This window comes from Glycine soja, chromosome 19 (assembly GCF_004193775.1).
Source record: "Glycine soja cultivar W05 chromosome 19, ASM419377v2, whole genome shotgun sequence".
NCBI lineage: Eukaryota > Viridiplantae > Streptophyta > Magnoliopsida > Fabales > Fabaceae > Glycine > Glycine soja.
The window spans coordinates 34,773,086-34,798,352 of NC_041020.1; the positions used below are offsets into that span (position 1 = coordinate 34,773,086).

The 25,267-nt window shown below is 35.1% G+C and overlaps 4 protein-coding genes across 4 annotated transcripts; 3 read left to right on the plus strand and 1 right to left on the minus strand.

Moving 5' to 3' along the window:
* The first annotated feature begins 11,138 nt into the window (after window positions 1-11,138).
* LOC114398781 lies at window positions 11,139-11,816 on the plus strand. The gene has a single exon (XM_028360927.1). It carries the CDS (start codon window positions 11,139-11,141, stop codon window positions 11,814-11,816), a length of 678 nt encoding a protein of 225 aa, XP_028216728.1.
* Window positions 11,817-13,251: 1,435 nt separating this feature from the next.
* On the minus strand, window positions 13,252-14,511 carry LOC114400703 (histone H2A.Z-specific chaperone CHZ1-like). Its single transcript, XM_028363294.1, has one exon. It carries the CDS (start codon window positions 14,322-14,324, stop codon window positions 13,830-13,832), a length of 495 nt encoding a protein of 164 aa, XP_028219095.1. The 5' UTR covers window positions 14,325-14,511; the 3' UTR covers window positions 13,252-13,829.
* Window positions 14,512-18,087: 3,576 nt separating this feature from the next.
* LOC114399623 (phytosulfokine receptor 1-like) lies at window positions 18,088-20,545 on the plus strand. The gene has a single exon (XM_028361827.1). The coding sequence runs from the start codon at window positions 18,373-18,375 to the stop codon at window positions 20,350-20,352; it is 1,980 nt and encodes a 659-aa protein (XP_028217628.1). The 5' UTR covers window positions 18,088-18,372; the 3' UTR covers window positions 20,353-20,545.
* A 1,636-nt stretch (window positions 20,546-22,181) lies between these two features.
* LOC114399727 (phytosulfokine receptor 1-like) lies at window positions 22,182-24,629 on the plus strand. The gene has a single exon (XM_028361944.1). The coding sequence runs from the start codon at window positions 22,492-22,494 to the stop codon at window positions 24,466-24,468; it is 1,977 nt and encodes a 658-aa protein (XP_028217745.1). The 5' UTR covers window positions 22,182-22,491; the 3' UTR covers window positions 24,469-24,629.
* Window positions 24,630-25,267: the final 638 nt, after the last annotated feature.

The following is a 25,267-nucleotide window of genomic DNA, read 5'->3' on the forward strand; positions in this document are numbered from 1 at the left end:
TTACTAGAAAGCTGGGAAGCAGAAAGAACGTGCGCTCTGTTATGGGATGTTTGGTTTGTCCATTTTTTGTTTTCATTTTTAGTAAAAACAGAAAATGCATTTAAAAATGTGTTTTTTTAAATTTTAAAAACATTTTCAATAAAAACATTCTCAAGAAAAGGCTGAAAAATGAAAACAAGGATTTGTTGTTTTCTATGTTTTCTCTAAAAGGAAAACATGGTGGCATGAGTCGTAATTATTATCAACTTCGTTAGCAGCCTCATCTCCGATACTTTGGACCCACCCTTCCCCTACCTTCTTCTCCTTCAACATTTATCTCCCGAAACCATCACCAGTCCACAACGCACCACTACCTACTTCCAAACTCCATCATTAATGCCTCAAACGGCCACCACCCACACCTCCAAACACCAAACCATAATCCAAACCAATTGCACCATCCTATCCTCCACAATCATCAGCCCAAACATCGGCGACCCAACCTCCACTATCAAAACGTCGTGCACCGCCACCTATCACACAAAAACCCTATTGCAACCTAAATTAGTCTAGTTAGTGGTTATGTTGGGGCTTCAACGATTTTGTTCCCTTCTGGGTAGGTTTCATGGCGTACTCAACTACTTGTTGGTGGTGAGGTGCAACGCCGATGAACAAGGGTGGTTCGACGACACAGTGGAGGGTGGTGACGACACAGTCTTGTGTGCTAGGGTTAAAAAGGTTTTTGTTGCTATAAGGTGTTTGTTGAAATGCCTAAACCAATTTTCCAGAGCATACATTCTTATTGAATAGATGAAATGCCTAAACCAATTTTCAAGAAGTCAAATCAAACATGTTTTCAGAATTTTAATCTTTTGAAAATAAAAACAGTTTTTAGAAAATGAAAATGTAAACCAAACACACTTTTAGTATTCTCGTTTTTAGCTTTGGCTCACTGTTTTTGCCTTTTGGTTTGGGTGCCAATACATTGCAATTGAAAAGACAAAAAAACCAAAAAAATAACATGTCAACAAAATAGAATGTCTATTTTGATCATTTTCACAGCCTATTCTTTTAGTAGTATAAATATATATAGATATTAGACATTAATTTTTATGCATTGTGACTGCAAAAGTTGTTACAGCCAATCAATTAATCATCATGTTATCTATGACTTGTACATAGGAGTTTATAAAAAACCGGAACTCATCCAAAGTGGAATCAAATTGTAAAATTAAATCGTTTAGGAAAAAAAATGAACTGAATTACTTTATAAAAATGATTTGAAACCAAACTGTTTTCATAGAGGGGTTTGGTTCAGTTTTTTTGAAGAAATTAAATCATATATAAATGTAAAATGGATAATTGATCTAAACTAAACTAAAATATACTGAATAATTTGGGGAAGAAAAACCACCCATCCAATTTATACAAACAGTTTGGTTCACCAAACCATTTTTATAAAAATGTTTGGTTAGTCCCTTGTTGTTTGTAGTGAGAAGGAGTTAAAAATGAGGGTAATAAAAAGAAAAAGGAGACGAGACTCATATTTTTATATTTTACTTTAATTTAAAATTTTCATCTTAATTTATTTTTATTTCATTTTACTTTATCAAACATTTTATTAAACCAAACCATTTTTATAAAAAAGGTTCAGTTCAGTATGATTTTTAAAAAAAATCTAAATTGTGCAGTCTTACTTTTTAAATAATTATTATAAAACTCAACATACATAATTTCGGATTCATTACATTTGTAAAAATCTTGAACTTTTCCAAGGAGATGCCAAATTGATATGTACATGTGGAAATGTTTTTTGACATCTCATAATTGTTCAAAGTAGCTATGTACAATGTAGTGGTAATGTAGTTCAATGTTTAAAATGAATAAGTTGATATTGTGAGAAAAGTTCCATCTACATAAGCTTACCATTATAAACCTATCCACTTGGTGCCCATTTGTTTTTCAGTGCTTTGTAACTTAGTGGAGGTTAAGAAGTTCCCAGTTGCTCTGGACTGTACGATGTTTATTCTTCATGGTCAAACTGTGAACAAGAAGTAGAAAGGTACATGGTCCACACAAAGCCCTAAAAATCTGTAACCAAAACACATCGAATGGGCTTGAAGTGGACTTTTACCGAATTTCTCTATCGGAGTAACATGGGTAGGCCCACTTCAAGAGCTAACGGTTAAAATAAACATGTAGTCAAAAGCTGCTATACTTGGTACCAGCAAAAAAAGAAGAAGCTACTAGCCAGTATATTATGGACCACGAAATTCATTTTTTCTTCCAAGACGAATATTACTGTCTCGAACTAGTAACATGTAACATTATTTAACCTAAAAAAAGATGTAACATTATTTATGTAAACCGAATTTGTGTTGATAAAAATAATCATAATGTTTTGTGTAAATTATGGTTAAAAGACATTTATATAAGATTATGTATGAATAAATATGTCGTAACATTGTAAACGGGAAAAACAAGGTTGTGATATTGCCAGACATGGCCCCGGCACCCAGTCTAGTAACTTTTTATCGCTTTGTGCTGAGTATATGTAACTATGTATTTGAGAAGATAGTCGTGGTTGCCAAAAACAGTACAGGGTTTTACACGTAGGGGTAGGGGTAAAAAATGAGTTGAATTAGCTTAGGTTTTCTAAAGTCTGAGCCCAATCTGTTTTTTGATCTAATCCAAGTTTAATTTATTGATCTGTTATAGGCTCCTTTTTAAGGTTTAGCCTGAATTTTTTTTTAAAAAAAAGAAAACTGACTTGACTCGAAATTCTATTTTAAATGCTTTCTTTGTAGAAAAATATTTTGAATAGGTTATAAATTCACTTCTAAATAAGTTAATTAGCATAAATTATGTAAGTCATGGCTTTTTAATCTTTTAAAAAGTAAAAATAGTATATAATATCAAAATATTACATTATTATTATTATTATTATTATTATTATTATAAGTTACATTGTTAAATCAAAAATCTTTTTGCATGACCTAAAAATAAATTTTTAAAAAGCCTTTGTTTGACTTCTTTATTAAATAGATAAATTAAATTTGATGTGAGTTAGGTTCCATACCTCGAATGAGTAGTCTAATTTATTTTCTCTCCTATTATGAAAGAATCCAATATAGTATAAGACAAAAGGATGGACATAGGTCATATTTGGTGCAATTGTTTTTAGGCTTAAACGCTACTTTAAAATAAAACTTAAAATAAGAGTTTTAAATATAAAGTAAAAATTGCATGATATTTTTTTTTCCTCAACTTAAAAGAGATGGCACAAAAAAAAGTGAGGAGAGAAAGACGAGAGAGAAAGAACCAAGAGGAGAGAATGGGGGAGAGAGGAAGAGAAGAGATTGAGGAGGAGAGAGCTAGATAGAAGAGAATCTAACTTTCTTCAAGAGTTCATTCAACTGTTTCTTTTTACAAAACTTTTTTTTAGATTTAAAAGTTGCTACAAAATTAAAACCCAAAATAAACATCTTTAGAAATAAAGTAGAAACTAATTAATAATTTTCATTTCTTAGTTTAAAAGAGATGACTCAAGAAAGAGTGGGGAACAAAACAAGGAAAGAGAGAGAGCAAAAGTTGGAAGAGCAGGAGCAAAATGAAGGATACCTCTTTCCTCTATTGTTCTGTCCATCTTCTTTCCATTATAATAAACATACCATAAAAGCTCCTTTGTCATCATTCTTTTGCAAAACTACTTTTTTTTAAAGTTATTTTAAAATCAAAACTCAAAATAAGAGTTTTAAAGATGAACTAAAATTTGCTTGAGAGGTTTCATTTTTCTCAACTTAAAAGAGATAGTCAAGAGTAGGACGAGAGCCAGAAGAAACACAGTAAAAGAAAAAGAGAGGAGAGAGCGAGGAGAGAAAAGGAGCAGAAATAAGAGAGAATAAAATAGATTTTCTCCAAAAATTTCTTCACCTGTCATTTTAAAAAAAAACTAATTGTTTTTTTCTTTTATAAAATTAAGCTACTAAATATTTTAAGAAATTTTCAAAATATGTATTTACATAACCATAACAGGAAATCTTCAAAGCAGCTAATATATTCACAGATGATGAGTGGGTATAGAAGCCATTTGTAAAGTGGTAATGGACATGATGAGGAATCGCACAAATACTCCACGCCGGAAACTGAAATATTATTGAGAAAGTCAACTCTCACCTTGCATTTTATCCAAGAGTAAAAGTAGTTGTGTACCAAAACTTGTTCCAATGTACTAATGCAGTGTATGTACAGCGGGTGCATCCCCTATAGATCATTGAGAATCGATACCACTCTTTATTCTTCAGACGCAATTTCGAGTGATTGTAATAAGTAACCCAAACTTAACGAATTAAAACATTCTGAATTTCATAAAAAGGTTGGTGAATCAAAGGATAGTTGATTCCATTCAAGAGTTGAAGAGCGTTAAAAATATTCCAACTCTTTCTCATAGTTTTATATCACAGAAACAAACTTTCGGCCACGAAAAGCATAACTACCGTAGTCAAGAATAGACAAAATTAAGCTGAAAGGTATCTTCACTTCAGATAATGCGAAGTAATCGTCATGCATTGAAATTTCGTAAAAAAAGTTGTAAGATACTAACAAGAAATATAATATCTTGTTTTTTTTGTAAGAAAACATAGAATCGACTTTCTTTTTGATTTAATTGTATAGTATATAGTATATACATACCCACGCTCGTGCCATTTGCCCTTGGCAAATTAGCATTGCTTTGCTACTTTTTTTTTTGAAAAGGCTTTGCTACTTCAATATATAGGATTATGGAAAGTCTTCTAAAATGAGTTCAACGTAGGTTTTGTCTTACATACTAGACGTCATATTATTGAGAACATCCAACTCTAGTAAGACCAACCCCGTCAATGGAATAAAAAGAAATAGCCTTGTAAAATAACAGTCAACGGGAAGTTGGGGCAGCTTCAGCTGAAACATTGAATAAATTTTCCTTCCATCATTGTGGAATGCTAATAATTAACATCACCCACCTCTTTTCATAAACTCAAACCTTCTGTACGGTCCACAGGGGTCTACAGACGCATGATAATATACAACAGCATGTGAATGATGAATAAACAAACTATCGCTCATTAATTAAAATAATAAAACAAGGTCAACCTTGTGCTAAGAGGCTGAGTTGAAGCTTGGGGCTTACTTCAAGCTCTTAATTGGTTAGCAGAGTTGGGTTATCAGAATTTTATCATAGAATCTGACTGTAAAAGGTTGGTGGATGCCTTATCTGGTTGTCTAAATGGTTCCTCAGAATTCTAATCTATCCTTGCAAATTGTAAATCTTCATTAGGAAATTTTCCAAACTCTAGGGTGAATTTCATTAGGAGGCAAGCCGACCAAGGTGCTCACATCCTTGCTAAGGCATCTCGGTTTCATGCTAGCTTCCATGACTTTGAGCATATACCCAATTGTATCTTTGCACTTATTATGAATGAAATGCAATAAGTACTTTTACCCTGAAAAAAAAGGCTGGGTTTGGGGCTGCCTTGCCATGCATATGCAAGAGGCTGATTCTACAAACCTGACATTAGTTACACAGCAACAACTCTAACGCTCAAATCGCATGAGAGAGAGAGAGGATCACTTGACATCAAATATGAAATTTTTGTATGTACACCACTTAATAACTTTCTTTACTTTTTAAATCAGCAGTTAGTTTGATTAATTTCATATTTTACAGTTATTAATTAAGTAGTATAAGTTTTTTTTATCAGCATAAGTAGTATAAGTATAAAGTTTGATACTTGATATCAATTGATCAAGTGCGTATCTGTGTGTGTATATAATCTTTTAGAAAAAAGAAGTGGAACCTACCAATATAATTTACTAGCCATTAACCAATTGGTAGATTCAACTCACTTTCTCTAAAAGATTGTGTTATACTTCAATTCATTTACAGATATCTTAGGGACTCTTAGAGTCTTAGCATCATATTGGGACTTTAGAAGATAAAATGAAGTTTGAGAACTTCATTTTCATCTTCTGTAATCCAAAAGATGATAGTAAGGTGTTCAAAAAGGAGGAAAAATACTCAAAAGGCACACTCATGGTAGCTTAATGCTGCTAAAGTTTATTTACATTAAAATGGTTAAACATGGCACATTTTCATCTCTTGAGAGAGGAGAGTGCAAAATTTTATAATAGAGAAAAGGCTGGTGTAATTTAAGCATCTCTAAGAAGCATAATTTACATCTTTCTAGTCACCAGAAACAGTAGAACAACCAAACATGCAGACAACTGCTTAGCGACTAAGTATATCTCACTATCCTCAGCAACATGACCAAAAAATAAGTATATTATTATATTCTCATCCTATAGATAAACAAAGTAAATGCAGCCAATAGTAAAAAAGTCTAGACCCTTATATTCTACTCAGATGCCCCCTGCACAAAATGATGAATCTGATAGAAACCAAAAAAAGAAAAAGCTCACATAATTCAAATCATTAAATGGAAGCTCTCGATGCAACGATAAACTAAGTACCTGTTTGGCCTTGTGAAAGTTAATGCACTTCAAAGATCATTTCCTTCTTTAATTATTATTTTTTTTTAAAAAAAACTTCTATAACAAGAACTATTTTGCTTAAAAAATGTGTGTTTGTACTCTGAAGGTTAATACATTTTCCCTTCAATTTCATTGGTTCTAGTTGTGAATTTAACCCTTCAGAGACTTTTTGATAAGCTGAGAGAGAACAGAGGAGAAAAAGAAGAAAAACTGATATTATTGATCTGAAAAGTTAGTTAGAGTTAGTTACAGTTGAGGTATTTATAAACCTCTACACAGCTGAACTAACCATAACCGATTCTAACTGCCTAACCCTATTGAGCTTCAGTTAGAAAAACCCTTACACACCCTGAATTACTGACTAACACTACATGGGAGTTGTTAGCAAAAGCTAACAGACCTTACAGTAGCTATTTATTACTGGATGGGTGCTGTTAGCAAAAACTAACAGCCCTTACAATCAATATACAAAACTGTTTTCACAGTTATACATTTACATACATTGATATCCCCCCTCAAATTCAAGGGGGAGGGTTGTCATTGGAAACACTCTTCACGTTGAGTTTGCCTCTGAGAGCCTCAAATCTTAGTTAGAACATCTGCCCACTGATCCAGAGCTGGAATATGAACAATTGAGAGCTGCTTGGCCAAAATCTTTTCCCTCGCAAAAAACACATCAATCTCCATGTGTTTTGTTCGACTGTGAAAAACTAGATTGTAAGCAATAGAAACAACACTGTGATTATCACAGGAGTAGTGAAAGAAACTTGTAACTCTGTCAGCAGATTATGAATCCAAGTCAATTAAGTAGAAGTTTGAGCTATGCTGCGATATTCAACTTCAGTACTAGACCTGGTAGTAACCTTTTGCTTGCGAGACCACCAAGAAACTAAGTTTGGGCCAAGAAAAATAGCAGTTCCTAAAGTAGAGCGCTGTCATCCACATCAGATGCCCAATCAGCATCACATAATGCTTAAATAGCCGAGGGATTTTTAACAGAAGCAGGTTGCAGGAGCAGACCATGAGACAAAGTACCTTTAAGATATCTTAGAATCCTTTTCACCACTGTCCAGTGAGAGTCCAAAGGAGCAGCCATAAATTGGCAAACCTTATTGACAACAAAACTGATTTAAGGTCTAGTGAGAGTAACATACTATAATGCACCAACTATAGATCTGCATAGAGATGGATCATGAAAGACATCAACACCATGTTTAGATAGCTTGCAGTTGGAAACCATGGGAAAAGAGATTGAATGAGCTTCAGCCATGTTAGTTTTGTGAAGCAAATCAGGAATGTATTTACTCTGGGTCATTAAGATAACACTGTCGGACAAATATTTGATTTCCAGACCTAAGAAATAATCCAGATGACCCAGTTGTTTAAGTGAAAAAGCAGTATTTAGTCTGCTTGTGAGCTGCTGTATCAGAGTGGTTGAGCTACTTGTGAGAATTATATCATCCACATATACCAACGGATCGGTGCCTATAGATAAATAAGGATGAATCACTCTTGCTTCCAATAAAACCAAACTGCAACAAAGTAGACTTAAGTCTGTCAAACCATTGCCTTGGAGCCTGTTTTAACCCATAGATGGCTTTATTGAGCTTGCAGACCAGTGACTTGTCTGCAACTTCAAAACTAGGAGGTTGTATCATAAAAACAGTTTCTTCAAGAGTACCATTTAAGAAAGCATTATTCACATCAAGTTAAAACAGTTTCCATCCATAGGACAGAGCAAGAGTAAGAATAACTCGAATAGTGACAGGCTTGATCACAGAAGAAAAAGTTTCATGAAAATCAAAACCATGAACTCGATGAAACCCCTTAACTACCAATCTTGCTTTGAACCTGTTAATGGACCCATCAGCATTTTCCTTTACCCTGTAAACCTATTTACAGCCAATGGCCTGCCTATTAGGAGGCAACGATACTAAGTCCCAAGTATGATTTTTTAGCCAGACATCATACTCTTGCTGCATAGCAGTGAGCCAATCTTTGTTTGCCAGAGCTCGTTTCACAGTTTTAGGTTTAGAATGAGTGAGAAAAAGTGAAAGGTGGAGTCTAGGATTGTGAATACCAGATTTAGACCTTGTTTGCATAGGGTGAGTGTTGACTGGGATAGAATTGGGTATAGAAACAGATTCTGAAGTAGATGTAGGAGGGTTAGTAGACTCTTGAGGCTGAACAAAGATGGATGCAGAAGAGGTAGTGGACAAGGTACAAAAACAGTGGTAATGGGAGAATGAGCAGGTAATGGTGAAAAACCAGGAGGAACAAGAGGAGCAGAGCCTGAATTAACAGGTGATGCTTGAGATGTCTGAGGAATAGAGGCAACAAAAGGTGAAGAAAGGTTAGGACTTAGACTAAAATAGGAATCAAGATTTTTTGTGGAATTAGAGGAAGAAGGAAAAAGATCAGCATAAGGAAATCTCAACTCATTAAACAGAACATCCTTAGAGATGTAAATTCTACCAGATGATGACAAGCACTTGTAACCCTTGTGAGATAAGGAATAACCCAAAAACAAACACTCTTGAGATCGAAAATTGAGCTTGTGTATGATATGGCCTTAATAAAGGAAAACAGGCACACCCAAAAGTTTTAAGAAAATGATAATCAGACTCTTTATTAAACAAAGTAACAAAAGGAACAACAAATTTGAGGGTAGTAGTGGGAAGCCTGTTAATTAGATAAACAGTTGTAGTAAAGGCATAATCACAAAATTGCAAGGCTAAAGAAGCATGATGCAGCAAGGTTAAACCCAAATCAACTATGTGTCTATGTTTTCTCTCAACCACAACATTTTGGTGATGAGTGTGGGGCCAAATTAGTCTATGAGAAATACCAAAAGAAGCTAGAAGACTAGAGAAAGATCTGTATTCACCTCCCCAATCAGATTGAATACTCTTTATTTTGGTGTTAAGCTGCAACTCAACCATTGACTTGAAATTTTGAAAAACAGAAATGGTTTCAGCTTTGGACTTTATAGGAAATATCCATGTGTACCTAGAGAAAGCATCGATGAAGGAAACATAATATGTATAACCAGCATATGAGGTAACATGGGAGGGTCCGCACAAGTCAGTGAAAATGAGTTCTAAAGGTGAATAAACAGAGTTATCTTTGGCAAACTGACTCACACTTAACAGATTTTTTGAAATTGAAGGAACATGTAACAATTTATGAAGTTTAAAAGTTGTGCCAGTATCATTAGGGGAAACAAAAGTTGAAGAACCAGTGTTGGAGATACTTAAACCTTCACCATTGCCTATGAAAATCTGCTCGGTTCCATCAAAATGAGTAAATTGTTTAATGTTTCGAGAATCACCAATAACATGAAAACTGGCTCCAGAATCTAGTATCCAAGTGGAGCCAGGTGCACCATTGCCATGAGAGGATGAATTTGTGAGCATGGCACTGGGTTGACTAGGACCAGGAACAATGGACTACCATTGGGATTAACCCAGGTGTTGGAGATACTGGTTGAATCAGTAGAATAGGGGATAGGTTGCAATGTGGTAGGATAAAAAAAAGTTAGGGACTCATGTGGTTGAAAACCGATATCGGTCTTGAAATGGCAAACATTAGCAATGTGCCCATACTTAAGACAAATTTAGCACTGAGAATTAGCAAACCGGCCACCTCTGCGACCTTTGCCGGAACCACCGCCGCCAAGTCCTAGATTTCGATCAGAAAAGCCACCGCGACCACTGCCACGACCATACGAGCCTTGAGAACCACCAGAATCACTGTTTTTTTAAGTGTATGGCTGGGCATAACCCTAAGTGTAGTTTAATGACACAGAATTGATCACTTGAGCATCTCGATTGTATCATGTGAACCTAGTCTCATGACCATAGAGTAGAGCTTCGATTTCTGCAATTGATGGAGTGCGCTTCTTACTCTCGATGACAAAGATCACCGACGCATAATCAGACAGTAATCCTTCGAGAAGCGCATCAACATACTCCTCGTGACGAACAAGAACACCCACGCCAGTCAGTTCATCAACGTATCCTTTGATCTTCCACAAGTATTTATCAATTGTCTTTCCATCAAGAGTGACCGCACGCATCGTAGTGTGAAGTTGTCGCGCACGGGGTTTAGTATGAGGACTGAACTATTCATGGATTTTGTCCCAAACCTGATACGAGTGATTGGAACCTAGAACTTTTGATAACATGGACTTTGAAAGCGTAGATTGCAGTCAAACAAGAAGTGTTTGGTCTTGAACTTCCCAGGTTTCATACTCTGGGTTGATGTGATCAGCAATGTGATTGTCCTTGGTGAGATAATGAGGTGGAACAACCGGATTAACAACAAAACGCTGCAACTTGTGCGATTTGATATCCTAGATGGAGGGATCTAAAGATAGTCAATCAAAGTCTGAATCAAGGTCACCAGCTGAACAGGTTGATATTGTGGAGGGTCGGATGTGGGGACAAGTTTAAGTTTTGGGAGGATAGGTGGATAGGAGGAGATAAAAGCTTGGCTGAGAAATATCCTAGATTGTACACCATATCAGCTCAACAACATCATTTCATCATCAAATAGGTGCTGTGAAAGAAGGTGGGTGGGAGTGGCATTTTAAGTGGAGGAGACTTTTGTTTGATAGCGAGATAGGTATGGCGGTAGCTTTCCTCCAACAGCTGGAAGGGTTCACAATCAGGCCGGAAGTAAATGATCATTGGAAGTGGGCGGCAGAGCCTAGTGGCTGTTATTCGACTAAGAGTGCATACAAGGCAATTCATCATGTCACAGTGGAAGATGGACAGGATGGAAAGTTCAAGGAGCTATGGAAGCTTAGGGTCCCATTGAAAGTGGCTATCTTCATGTGGAGGCTGATTCAAGACAAATTGCCAACTAAAGTTAATCTGAAAAAGAAGCGGGTTGAGTTACAAGAGTACTTGTGTCCTTTCTGCAGATTAGTGGAAGAGACATGCCACTTATTCTTCCACTGCAGTAAAATTAGTCCCCTATGGTGGGAGTCACAGTCATGGGTAAATATGATGGGCGTTTTCCCTTATAATCCGGATCAGCATTTTATTCAGCATATTTGTGGAGCTTCTGCAGGGTTGCAGGGAAAAAGATGGCAGTGGTGGTGGTTTGCTCTCACTTACTCGATTTGGAAGCATAGGAACAACATTATTTTCTCCAATGCTGCTTTTGATGACCAGAAATTAATGGAAGATGCAGTGTTCATGTTATGGTCATGGCTCAGATGTTTGGAAAAAAATTTCTCTTTACATTTCAATCAATGGTCCTCAAATCTCAAAGATGTCTTTCTTAGGACAGCAACTTAGGAATAGAATCTGCTCCAGGTCTTTTTTGAGTAGTTTGGGCTATTTTAGCTACTGTTTCTTGTTTTGTCCTGAACTACCTGTAAATTGGCTCTAAATTTGTATTATCTAGTACCTCTGGTACTCATCTATAATATAATATATTATTTTTGCTGAGCAAAAAAAAAAAAAAAACTTGTGCGATTTGATCACTAGTTCGTCGTGTTGTTGCTAGTGAAGATAATTCGAATCATCAAGCTTCTCTGCAATAGAGTTGGGAAACGACTGAGAAATGAGGTTTGAAGGAGCGAAAGCCATGAAAGCACTGAACAGGACCTTGCAAAACCACAGAGATTACGAAAAAATGGCTCTAGATACCATTTTCGATAAACTGAGAGAGAACAGAGGAGAAAAAGAAGAAAAGCTTATATTATTGATCTGAAAAGTTAGTTAGAGTTAGTTACAATTGTGGTATTTATAGACCTCTACACAATTGAACTAATCATAACTGATTCTAACTAATCCTAACAGAATTCTAACTGCCTAACCCTATTGAGGTGCAGTTAGAAAAGCCCTTACACACCCTGAATTACTGACTAACACTAGATGGGTGTTGTTAGCAATAGCTAACAGCCCTTACAGTAGCTATTTATTACTGGATGGGTGCTGTTAGCAAAAGCTAAACAGTTCTTACAATCAATATACAAAACTGTTTTCACAGTTATACATTTACATACACTAATAGAGACCTAGCAATGCACTAGGGTATAGTATTTTCTACAATCAGACAGCATCATCAAAATAAATCGTGTAAATCATACAATAACAATAAAGTGAATAAACCATCAAAAGGTGTTGTTGAAGTTCTCTTACACTCAATTTTAGAAATATATCTGAAAGTCAAATGATAAATTCTCCTTGCAAACAATAGATCATACAATTGATTGAAGTGCCACAGAAAAAGGGAAGAGAAAGAAATATATGTGAAAGTCAAATGATAAATTCTCCTTGCTAACAATAGATCATACAATTGATTGAAGTGTCACAGAAAAAGGAAGAGAAATGATGAATATAAAAATAATAGAGCTTCAGAGAAGAAACCAAGGCAGAACTTTCTTCTAGGATTTTAGTTTTTAGAAACATATGACCTAAACTCAGCACAATTAGAAGGCCTCTAGGTTAGGCTTGACAATGGGGTTGGAATGGGAGGATTTCGGATTTCACTCAACCTGACCTTGCCCCACATCTTTGGTGTTCAAGACCCAAACATCTAAAACCTAGTTGATGAGTGATAACAAATCTACTAGAATCCACGCACTACCTGCCATACTCCTCAAATATTTAAATTAATTTTTACAGTAGCAAATCACAATGTTAAAATTAATCCATCATCTCATACAACTCAAAAGACATATTAACAAATTATCAGTATTAAAAACTGGTAAAGAGCAGCTACAAATTTACAAAAAGATATAACCAAGTATGAATTAACTAAGATCTACATATTTCTAACACAATGTTGGGGTCTACAACAACTTATAAAACTTTGAGAATTACTGACTTCACCACCCCATAAGAAGTAGACTCCTTGTCCTATTAAAGTCAACATTAAAGATGGGACAAGCCATCTTAATCTCGATTGTTTTGCACTTTCGCCATTCACAGAATCAGGAGAAATCAGTTGTTCAATTTCTAGTACATATGCTGCGCCATGTTCAGGTACATAGTCAAATACACATCACTCAGCAAAATCTCAGACTTGGACAGAATACTGAATGGCCATAATTTCCAATAACATTTTCTTTCAGTTTAGTTTTCATGTCAATTACCTCAAATCTGAACATCACTAGCCATAATATACTACCTAACAAGCAAGCACAAGATAAATTGAAAAAAAAAAAAAAACAGAAAAGACTATATCTTTCAAACCGCATTGAGCTCAAAGAAAAATCTAAAGAAACACTTCTTTCTCATAGTCAACAACAGAACTAATCCATTTCCGTTTCCTCCCAAACCCTCACTAACCTCGGCAGGAATTCAAGCATCGCTATCGTCGCTGTCGCTATCTTCGTCGTCAATGCCCGCGGCCACGGCAGCAGCAGCATTCCCCGAGTCACCGGCAATGTGCACTCCGGAACTCACCGTCCGCCCCCGAGTCCTGGACGGCAGAATGTTATTCAAATCGACCTCCGTGAGCGAGTCGTTAGAGAAATCGCTTCCGTCGTCGTCGCTAGCACTATCCTCGTCGGAATCATCGTCGTCGTCGTCTTCTTCTTCTACAATCATTTTCCCTTTGCCCTTGTCGTCACGCATAATCCCCTTTCCCTTTCGGTTATCCTCCTGCTCCTCCTCGTCGTCGTCGTTGTCGTCGTCATCTTCATCGTCGTTTTGGAGGTCGTTGTCGTTTGCAGTGGGTAGTGTTTCTTTGAGGTCGAGCTTGGGGATTTTGGAAGGGAGGTCTTGGAGGTCGGGATCGGACATGCGCTTGGAGGGCAATGTGGGTTCTTGGGGTGGGTCGTTGTGTTCAGCCATGAATATGATTTGGTGAATAGAAGAAATTAGGGTTTTGGGGAGAAGAAGAAGAAGGAGGAGGAGGAGGAGAATTAATACCGGCGGCAACAGTCTCTCGAGTCTCAGGGACTGTCACACCGAATGAATGGCTTGCCTTAGTACAAAACCCAGCTGTGTGGAACCTAGCTATTTCTTACACTAAATAGGTTTTAGATAACGTGCTTGTTTAATTCAGGGTAAATACTGAAATTCATTGTGGAAAGTACGGAGCGCAGATAAAACTTTTTTTCAGCTGATAAAAATTTAAATTTAATCTTTTTGAATTTGAAAAAAAATTATAAATTAGTTCAATAAATAATTTAATAATAAATTAATCTCTAAATTTGATAGCTTAATAGTTAAATTAGTTCTAAAAAAATAGAATTTATTCTTAAATTAATCATTAAAAATTATAATTTAATAATAAAATAATCTCATAAATTTAATAATAAGATTAATTTATTGTATTTTTTTATATTTATTTCATGGATATTTTTTCGTCACCGCACCGCATCTAACTCTCTCGGAAACGTATTTTACTAGTAGAGGTTTTTTTTTTTTTTTTTTTAAAGTAACACTGCAACTATACTATCTCCTAGATATAATATTTCAAACAAAAACTATGGATAAGAAAAGAACTAACAACATATACAGAAACAATACAAAACAACTTCATTCCATTATTATAAATAGATTATGTTTTCACTACAAGTATGCTTTTATCTTAATTTTCCTTAAATTTTTTATAACTATCTTTACTATTAAATTAAAACATACAGTTTAACATCCTTATATTTCATAAAAATAATACTATGCTAGATATTAAATAAATGATGGCAAGCCAACACATGTGAAATAGAGTATGTTTGGACTTGGAGGCATATCCTCATTCCAGAAGTATTGACTGCAAAACCAATTTTGGTGCACAATCCACAGCTTTATTACAATATCTTTTAATTTCACCATAAAAATATTACAATCTCTTTTAACATGAGTGAAAATGCAGTGATAAAAGAAGCTTTCAGAAAGCAATCCTTGACTACATCTGCAAAGTATGAAAAGTTGGGCTATTTGTTATTCCTACATATATCAGTTGGAGATAGCTAGACTGTGATGAACTCCAACTCTGAAATACTGTCCAACTAAAAAAACATTTTGCCTCTGTCATTCTATCTTTGCCCTTGTTTCACCTGGAATGAACTGTATTGTAGCTGTTTCTTCACAAGCCTCCTCCACCTGTAGCTACATTTTTCTTAACCTGGAAAATTAACTTTTGTTTTTTCTTCTACTTTCTGTTAGTCTTTGAAGTTTTTTTTTCTCGACAAAAGTTAGTTGTTAGAATTGTTAATTTTTATTAACGAGGATTCAAACATGTAACCTCTTCCCACTTCCCTTCTTCCTTTACCACGCGTCTTTGAAGTTTCTTAATTTGCATTAAGTTGTAAGAAAATTAATAACAACAATGATACACTTTACGGTTTGCATGAGTTTGAAACAACAAAGAAGAAATTGTAGGAAGCAATACACACTAATAGAACAACATTAATTGGCACTTGATGCCAAGATCTAAAGATTAAATAAACACCACCTTCTTGAGTTACCTGAAATCTGACAAGGATACTTGATTTTCCGAATATTTGATAAAAGAACTGGCCACCTATTTTGGATTCGACATGTACGTGTGAAACACGTCAGCATACTAGCAATCCAAAGCATATAGGAAAATAAAAAAAGAATAGCATAAAAAAGTCCGCACTTGAAGTCAACATGAGCTAATAACTTAGGAACAATTGTTTTGAACGTCCAATTTGTGTAGTAGGCTACTTCAGCTTAAACACTGATCAACCTAGATCAGCACTCAAGAATAAGACTTTTAAGATGGAATCATGAATAGGAATCATATCACACCTTAACCTAGAGTAAAGCCACTCTTTTGCTACACTAGGACAATAAATATTGCCCCCAAAAGGTTTTGGATCCTATGCTAGGAATTTTAGCTCTTCATAAAATTCCTATAAATATAATCAATGCATTGCAGTAGATAAGCATTTAATATATATCATTGATTTGGTGGAATATCTATTAGCTAACTTCAACATTAGAATATCTTTTACATGTAATCACCCATTTTTTACAATGTCTCAACAAATTAGTGCTTGTACGTAGTTATTAGGAGACCTAGACCTCAGGCCACGGGGAGTGAATTTTGGTTAACATTATCCAAAGTTCAATCTAAACGAACAGTACTCCACCGTGAACACATCAGTTTGATTTATACCTCAAACAAAACAACTTGATTCAACTTTGACTACTTCAAATCCATCAGCTTGGTCCATTGTAGATAGATCATTTATCAACTCAACATATATAAAAGTTACATATCTTAACTTTTAATTTAACTTAATTTGAAAGTAACAACAATTTCGATTTAAGATAACTACACAAATAACAAAAATCACGTTAAATACCTTAAACATCGGTTTGAAGTTCTTGTATTTTCTTTTTATCTTCAGGATGGTGTGCCACAAGTTCCCTACTATATACGTTTCATGTTTTGTTAAATAAAAAGATTTGATTTTTATCACTCATGTGGTCAACTGAATAGTCAAAGTCTTGCAACTTGCGACAAAGAAGTTTATCTAAATCCAATTACTAACCGATGAATACGTTGGGAGAAAGGGTCAAATTACACATTGAAACCTACTCTTGTGATCGCTTTCCAATTATATTATGTATAAATTGATATCACTTTATAAAAGTTTAACCCCTTCCTCTACATTACATACACCTGGACTTCTTAACAATATTATTTATTGAGAAGAATATTGTATGACCATTAAGATATAAAAAGTTATTTCTTTTAATTTTAGGGTATATTTTTTAAATTATATATTGGTAAAAAAAAGCTGAGAAAAATATGATTTGAGTACCTGAAAGTGTATAACATTATTACATTTGTCCTTGAAAGTAGAGAAGAATTTTAAAAAAGTCTCTTAATGAGAATCGGTCAATCACTCCGATACAAAATTTTAAAAGTTGTTTGTTTTCACATATGTTTAAAGACTAAAATTAAATAAGTAGTTAAATTTTGAAACTTACATTGAGATTCTTTTGAATTTTCTTATTTATAGAAACTAATGTGACAATGTTTTAGAAAATGATTTTTTATTTAAAGATGAAGATAATTATACATGATATGACACATGTATTTATTTATTTTTTTATATTCAAACAATGGAATTGATTTAAATGATTGAATTATGTAAAAGTTGAACCCAATATCAAATTGGAAAAAAATGATTATGTAATGAAAATATTAAAAGTTTTATATTATTAGTGTATAATCATTAAACTTATAATTTTATCATAATATTTATTTATTTTTGAACAACGCTATGATATTTATTTAAAGTAAAAACTAAAAAAATTAATACATCAGTGACTTGACTATTTTATCTTTATTCATATATGATAGTTTTTTTTTCTCAATCTTTTTTTTTGGAAAGTTTCTCAATCTTACTTTCTTTACCAATTTAACAAGAAAACGGCTGAGTGGCGACTATACTTGGGAAGTAGATTGGTAAGATGATGACAAGGTTTCTTGATGTAATTTTTTATTAACAAATATTAATTGTTAGTTTTTTTTGTCAACAAGAAAAATCAAATTTATAATCTTTTCTTTTTAACCACCCAACAAAACTTATATCTATTATTTCATCACTTATGGTTTACACGAAGGAAAAAAAGTTTGGTTAGGCCAGTCTTGAATATCTGATTTGATTCAAATACGTGAGTTGTGCCTTAAACCTAAGTCAACGAAAGAAAAAGATGCAGAAATCTAGATGCGCATCCTAATATGCGTGAAATCTTTGTAACTTTACATGTTAAAGTTCAAGTCATGACGCTCCCCACGTACGTCAAATTGTATAGGCCTTTTGTGATGTCTTATTATATATGTGCAAGCTTCCTCAAACACTGAAAAACCAATTCATTTGCTTAAAGTACAATTTTTCCCTAGTGAGATAGCAAAATGGGATTTCATGGTTTCTTCTTGTTTGCAATTTTGATACCATACATTAGTTTTGGGACAAGTAGTCATGAATCTCAAAACCTTACAAGTAGTAGTCTCAATGATTTGGAAGGCTTGATTGGATTTTCTAGCTGCTTAGAATCAGCTATCCCGGATTGGAATAGCTATGCCTCCCCTGATTACTGCACTTGGTCTGGTGTCACATGTGTCGGCACAAGCGTGGTTCGCTTGGAACTTGGAAGCACAAGACTTATGGGAAAAATCTGTGAATCCTTAGTAGGTTTGGATCAACTTAGAGTCCTGAACCTTTCAGATAATTTATTCACTGGCTCTCTTCCTAACACTTTGTTTCATCTTCAAAACTTGGAGGTGATGGATCTTAGCAATAATCATTTTGAAGGTCCTATAAATACAGCTATCTGCTCCTCTTTACCTCAGCTCCGAGTTATTAAACTATCTGGTAACTTGTTTTCTGGTAAGATTCCAGGAAATTTGGGTAATTGTTCCTCTCTGCAGCATCTATCCATTAATGAAAATAATTTGTCAGGAAGCCTTCCAGGGAGTATCTTTCAACTGCAATATTTGAGGGTACTACTCCTACAGGAAAATAAGCTATCTGGGCAGCTGAGTAAGGGACTTGGTAAGCTTTCAAATCTAGTGGAATTTGATATCTCCAACAATGAATTTTCTGGAATTCTTCCTAATATCTTTGGGAGCCTCACAAGGCTTAAGTTTTTCTGTGCTGAGGCTAATAGATTCACTGGTCAGTTGCCTGCATCTCTGTTGAATTCTCCTTCTCTTCAAATTCTTAATCTGAGAGGCAATTCTTTGGGTGGCTCAGTTAATTTGAATTGTTCTGCAATGAAAAATCTAACCACCATTGTTCTTGGTTATAATCAATTCCATTGTCCAGTCCTCGTTAGTCTATCAAATTGCTTGAGATTGGAAGGAATTGGTCTTGGCTCTGACCATTTACATTGTGGGGAGATTCCTGTTAATTTCAAGAAACTTCAGTCCCTAACCCAACTCTCACTTTCATACACCGGACTACATAATTTGTCATCGGCACTTGAGGTTTTAAGTCACTGCAGGAACTTAAGTACGCTACTCCTTCCATGGAACTTCCATAATGAACAAATGCCACAACCACAGGGTCAAAATATAGTTTTCAGTAATCTCAAGGTTCTTGTCTTATCCAACAGTCAGATAAAAGGTTCATTTCCAAAATGGTTAAGTGGATGCAAGATGCTGCAGATGCTGGATCTGTCGTGGAATCATCTCACTGGAAGCATTCCTTCATGGATTGGCAACTTGAACAATCTCTATTACTTGAACTTGTCAAATAACTCTTTCACTGGCAAAATACCACAGAGCCTGACCGTGGTGTTGAGCCTCCAGCTCAGGAATTTATCACTAGAACAAACTACTTTTCCCTTTCCCTTTAAAATGGTTGGGAATGTAAATATCTACAAAAGAGTTTCAAGTTACCGACCATCTTTAGTGCTCAGTTACAACAAACTTGAAGGACCAATGTGGCCGGGTTTTGGTAACCTGAAAAGCCTACATGTTATGGACCTAAAACACAATAGCCTCTCAGGACCAATTCCTTGGCAGCTATCAGGCATGGTAATGATGGAGATTTTAGATTTGTCTCACAACAAACTAACGGGAGAAATACCACAATCATTAATTGAATTGAGTTTCTTATCCTCATTTGATGTGTCTTATAATCAGTTGCATGGGGAAATCCCAGAAAAGGGACAGTTTGATACCTTTCCACCTACAAGCTTTCAAGGAAACATGGATCTCTACTACAGTCACGACACTTCAGGCTTTATTCTTTCTCCACCAGATGAGACGTGTGCTCAGCCTCATTACCAGAAGCTGGAGATCATTGGTTTTCCATTTTGGTTTGGTGGTGTTGCTGGTTTTCTTATAACCATTGCCATGTGCTTCACTTCTGGATGGCTGTTTTCATAGTCTCACAATGCATGACCCTGCCAAGTATCAATTTAGTGGCGCTAAGAGTGAAGGAGTTCAACATTAGAAAGACATGTAATAAAGCGATGTATTACTGAGTTTATTTAGATCAGTAAAAATTTTCATTAATAGCATGTGGTTAAAAGTTCAATTGTAAAGCAATATCTCAAACTACCTTTCTCTCCTTCTGTAACCACGTATACTTCACGTATTCCATCTTCAAACGGTATTAAATGTTAAATTCATTTTATGGATGCTAACTAGAAATACACATGGAGAGTTATTTATATACAACAAGATTTATATCTAACGAACAGACTTTGTAGTCCTAACAGATAACTAACTTAACCATTTACAATCTCATAACTTAGTTGCTTTAAAATTATACTAGTCCATTGGAAAAATATGTATTGCTTTGTATCAAAATATAAGAACAATATCTGGCAACACCCTTTTTTTTGCCTATTTGCAATCGAATTTAGCAATTTTCTCTAACAGATTGCACAAGTTTATTGGTCATAAGTCGTTTCACTAGCATGTTAGGGACTTTAATTTTTAGTATCAGAACTATTGGAGTATAATTAATTTGTCTCAGATCACCACCATTGTTCAAAACATCTAGCACCAGATTAAGCACATTTACCTACTAGATGCCAATTTTTTTTAAGAAGAGAGAGCAAGCGTAGCATCATCAATACCTGGAGCATTGGTAGGGTGCAACTGGTTAGGAGTCTCCTTCAGTGAAATGATGGGGTAGCCAATTCAAGTGATCTTGATTAATTCTCTTCCCCACACAAGCCATAACTTCTTCTATATTAGTTGGAGTCAGAGAGGAAGTAAATAGGTCATGTTAGGTGTTGCCATCATCATCTTGGATTCTTTCAATGACATTAACAAGTTTTCTTTGAGAGAGCCAATTAACTCTAGACCTCTGACGCCACTGATCTCTTTTCTAAAGAGAAGCTTGTTCAGCTCCATTCTGGTCTTCTTCGATTTTGAAATCACTTCATGGTTTTTGGTAGCTTGTGGAAACCATCCAATCCAACTTCTTATTAATCTATTTCATTCTTTTAGATAAATCACCGAAAATGTTTTTTCCCCTAGACTTCCTAATTCTGGTCAATTATAGCAAGTTTTGCTTGGATGCTTGCCATGACATCACTATATTTCCTTCAATCTCTTCACTAGCCTCCTCTACCTGGAGCCACATTTTTTTGAACTTTCAAAGCTTTCCTTTCTTTCTTCTAGTCTTTGAAGCTTCTGTAAGAATAGAACTATCAGCTATGATTCAAAGTGTAGTGTGTAAGGTTTGTCATTAAGACCCACTGCCATCTGCTCCTCCAACCCTCATTAGATAGTGTATGATCAAGTCTTCCCTACTGAATTTGAAAATCACATTTCATTAGACTAAGCTTACCTGTATACATAGAACCCAAATCACAATCACTTAATGTCGCAATAAACTCTTGAAGTTGAAGCAAGTACACTGCGATTCCACTGATCATATCCTTACACATATTTTATACATTTTTTTTCTTTGTTAATCTATGCAAATAATGTCATCTCACAAATCTGTTACATTTGAGGTAGACCTAATTTTAAAAATGAAGAAGTTATGAAAAAATATCTAGAATTTGAGGTGGACTTTAACAATGAAGATTAAGTAAAGCAATTATAACTAAGAGACTAAAATTATACAGATTAAAATATGAGAATGAAAAATGCAACTATTTATTTTTAAATCCTATTTCCTTTGTACTAATCTAACAAGAAAACAACTAGGTGCATACACTTGGAAGCTAGACACGTATGTTGATGAAAAGGTTACACAAAATGTTTTTAACTTCAGTGTGGGGTACCTTTGTCCTCAATTACCTTTCATGTTTTGTAAAACTAGAGAGAGATCAGGTTTGATTTTTTTCACTAACGAGGTCAACTGAACACTCAAAGTCTTGCAACTTGGGAGTATAGTTCAAATCACGCGATGTTCAATTAATTGTTGTGTTTTTCTATCTGTGTTTGCTCTTTCTCTTAGACTGAAATACCAGATCATTTGTTCTTAAGATAAGCCACTGACATCTCCTCAACCCTATCTTGCTGATCCTCTATTTTCATTTTTTTTTTCCAGTTGGGTACCAAATGGGATTTCATAGTTTCTTCTTGTCTGCCATTTTGATACCATATATCAGTTTTGGGACTAGTACTCTTGAATTGCAGAACTTTATAAGTAGTCCTAATGATTTGAAAGCCTTGACTGGATTCTCTAGCTGCTTAGAATCAGCTATTCCAGACTGGAACAGCTCCACATCCCCTGATTACTGCACTTGGTCTGGTGTCACATGTGTAGGCACAAGGGTGATTCGCTTGGAACTAGGAAGCAAAAGACTTAATAGCAAAATCTGTGAATCCTTAGCCGGTTTGGATCAACTAAGAGTCTTGAACCTTTCTCATAATTTCTTCACTGGCTCTCTTCCAGACAACTTGTTTCATCTTCAAAACTTGGAGGTCATAGACTTCAGCAATAATCATTTTGAAGGTCCTATAAATACATTTATCTGTTCCTCTTTACCTCGGCTCCAGGTATTTAAACTATCTAATAACTTCTTTTCTGGTGAGATTCCAGGAAATTTGGGTAATTGTTCCTCTCTGAAGCATCTGTCCATTAATGGAAATGATTTGTCAGGAAGCCTTCCAGAAAACATATTTTTGCTACAAAATTTGAATGAACTATACCTGCAGGGTAATAAGCTATCAGGGCCACTGAGTGAGGGACTTGGTAAGCTTTCAAACCTAGTGGAATTTGACATCTCCAGTAATGAATTTTCTGGAATTCTTCCTAACATCTTTGGGAGCCTAACAAGGCTTAAGTTTTTCTCTGCTGAGTCAAATAAATTCACTGGTCAATTGCCTGCATCACTTGTGAATTCCCCATCTCTTCAATTGCTTAATATGATCAACAACTCTTTGGGTGGTTCAATTAATTTGAATTGTTCTGCAATGAAAAATCTAACCATCGTTGGTCTTGGTTCTAATCAACTCCGTTGTCCAACTCCTGGTAGTCTATCAAATTGCTCAAGATTGGAAGCAATTGATCTTACTGGTAACCATTTCAACTGTGGGATTCCTGTTAATTGCAATAATCTTCAGTCCTTAACTGAAATCTACCTTGCAAGAGCCAGACTGCATAATTTATCATCAACCCTAGAGGTTTTAAGTCACTGCAGGAATTTAAGTTCTGTAGCACTTACAAATAACTTCCATAATGAAGAAATGCCTCAACCACAGGGTCAAAATCTTGGATTCAGTAATCTCAAGGTTCTTGTCTTATCCAACAGTCAGATAAAAGGTTCATTTCCAAAATGGTTAAGTGGATGCAAGATGCTGCAGATGTTGGATCTGTCATGGAATCATCTCAGTGGAAGCATTCCTTCATGGATTGGCAAATTGAACAACCTTTATTACTTGGACTTGTCAAATAACTCTTTCACTGGCAACATACCACAAGGCTTGACCGTGGTCTTAACCCTCCAGTTCAGGAATTTATCACTAGAAGGAATCATTTTTGCCTTTCCCTTTTATGTCAATGGGAATGTAAGAAATGCTTACAAAAAAGTTTCAAGTTTTCGACCATCTTTATTGCTCAGTTACAACAAACTTGAAGGACCAATTTGGCCAGGTTTTGGCAATCTGAAAGGGCTACATGTAATGGACCTAAAACACAACAGCCTCTCAGGACTAATTCCTTGGCAGTTATCAGGCATGACAATGTTGGAGATTTTGGATTTGTCTCACAACAGACTCTCAGGAGAAATACCGCAATCATTAATTAAATTGAGTTTCTTATCCTCATTTGATGTGTCATATAATGAGTTGCATGGGGAAATCCCAGAAAAGGGACAGTTTGATACCTTTCCACCTACAAACTTTGAAGGAAACAGGGGTCTCTACTACCGCCATGATACTTCAGGCTTTATGCCTTCTCCACCAGATGAGGCTCGTGCTCAGCCTCATCACCAGAAGCTGGAGATCATTGGTTTTCCATTCTTGTTTGGTGCTCTTGCTGGTTTTCTCATAACCATTGCCAGGAGTTTTGCTTCTGGATGGGTATTTTCATAGACAAACAATGGATGCATGACCTGATGACCCTGTCACCGAGCAAACTACGAATAATTTGTAAAATATGTGTTTCAGGTATGAGCAATAATATGTTATTTATACTATGAATAATTTGTAAAATACATGCATTATCCTCCCATAAGAAAAACAAAGTTATTATTCATTTTGTCTTTATACAACACAATCTTTATGTTTTAGTACTTGTATTTAGACAATGCATGCTTTAGTTCTCCCATGAAGCACTTTCAGTTATTTTTTGGTCTTGGTCATTAAATATCTTTTAATTTCTTAGTTGTATGACTATGTGATGTTGATTTGACATTACATGTTTTGTGCTTTACAGTTTAGTTTTTAGATAAGTAATTTTTTATGTTTTAATCTTTATCAACACTTATTCCCTCTCTATATCATCTTCCTTCTCTCTTTCTTTCCTTTTCTTCTTTTTCCTTATCAATATCCTCCTCCTTTTATTTTGGGAGTTTTTGCGCCAACTAATTCTCATTGATCCTAAATAAGAGTGTCTCAAGGTTATAGAGTTTAGACATACTTCTTGAACAAGACGAGATAGTTTACGAGTAACAACTTGTGTGAATATTCATTGCAATGGTGACAACTTATTATATTGTTTAAATCTTGTTGCAACAAACACTTGTAAACATGGAAGTTATCATTTAATTTATTTTCTAGATTACATATTAGTACAAGGAAGATGCATGCTCATTGACATGAAACAATTAATGAAATTACCTCATCTTGACCAAGAAGCACTATCTGCAAAATAAAAGGAGGGATAGCGACA

Bases quoted from the DNA above. Each gene is read 5' to 3' on its own strand.
- LOC114398781 (XM_028360927.1), top strand. From the start codon at position 11,139: ATGGCGGTAGCTTTCCTCCAACAGCTGGAAGGGTTCACAATCAGGCCG.
- LOC114400703 (XM_028363294.1), bottom strand. From the start codon at position 14,324: ATGGCTGAACACAACGACCCACCCCAAGAACCCACATTGCCCTCCAAG.
- LOC114399623 (XM_028361827.1), top strand. From the start codon at position 18,373: ATGGGATTTCATGGTTTCTTCTTGTTTGCAATTTTGATACCATACATT.
- LOC114399727 (XM_028361944.1), top strand. From the start codon at position 22,492: ATGGGATTTCATAGTTTCTTCTTGTCTGCCATTTTGATACCATATATC.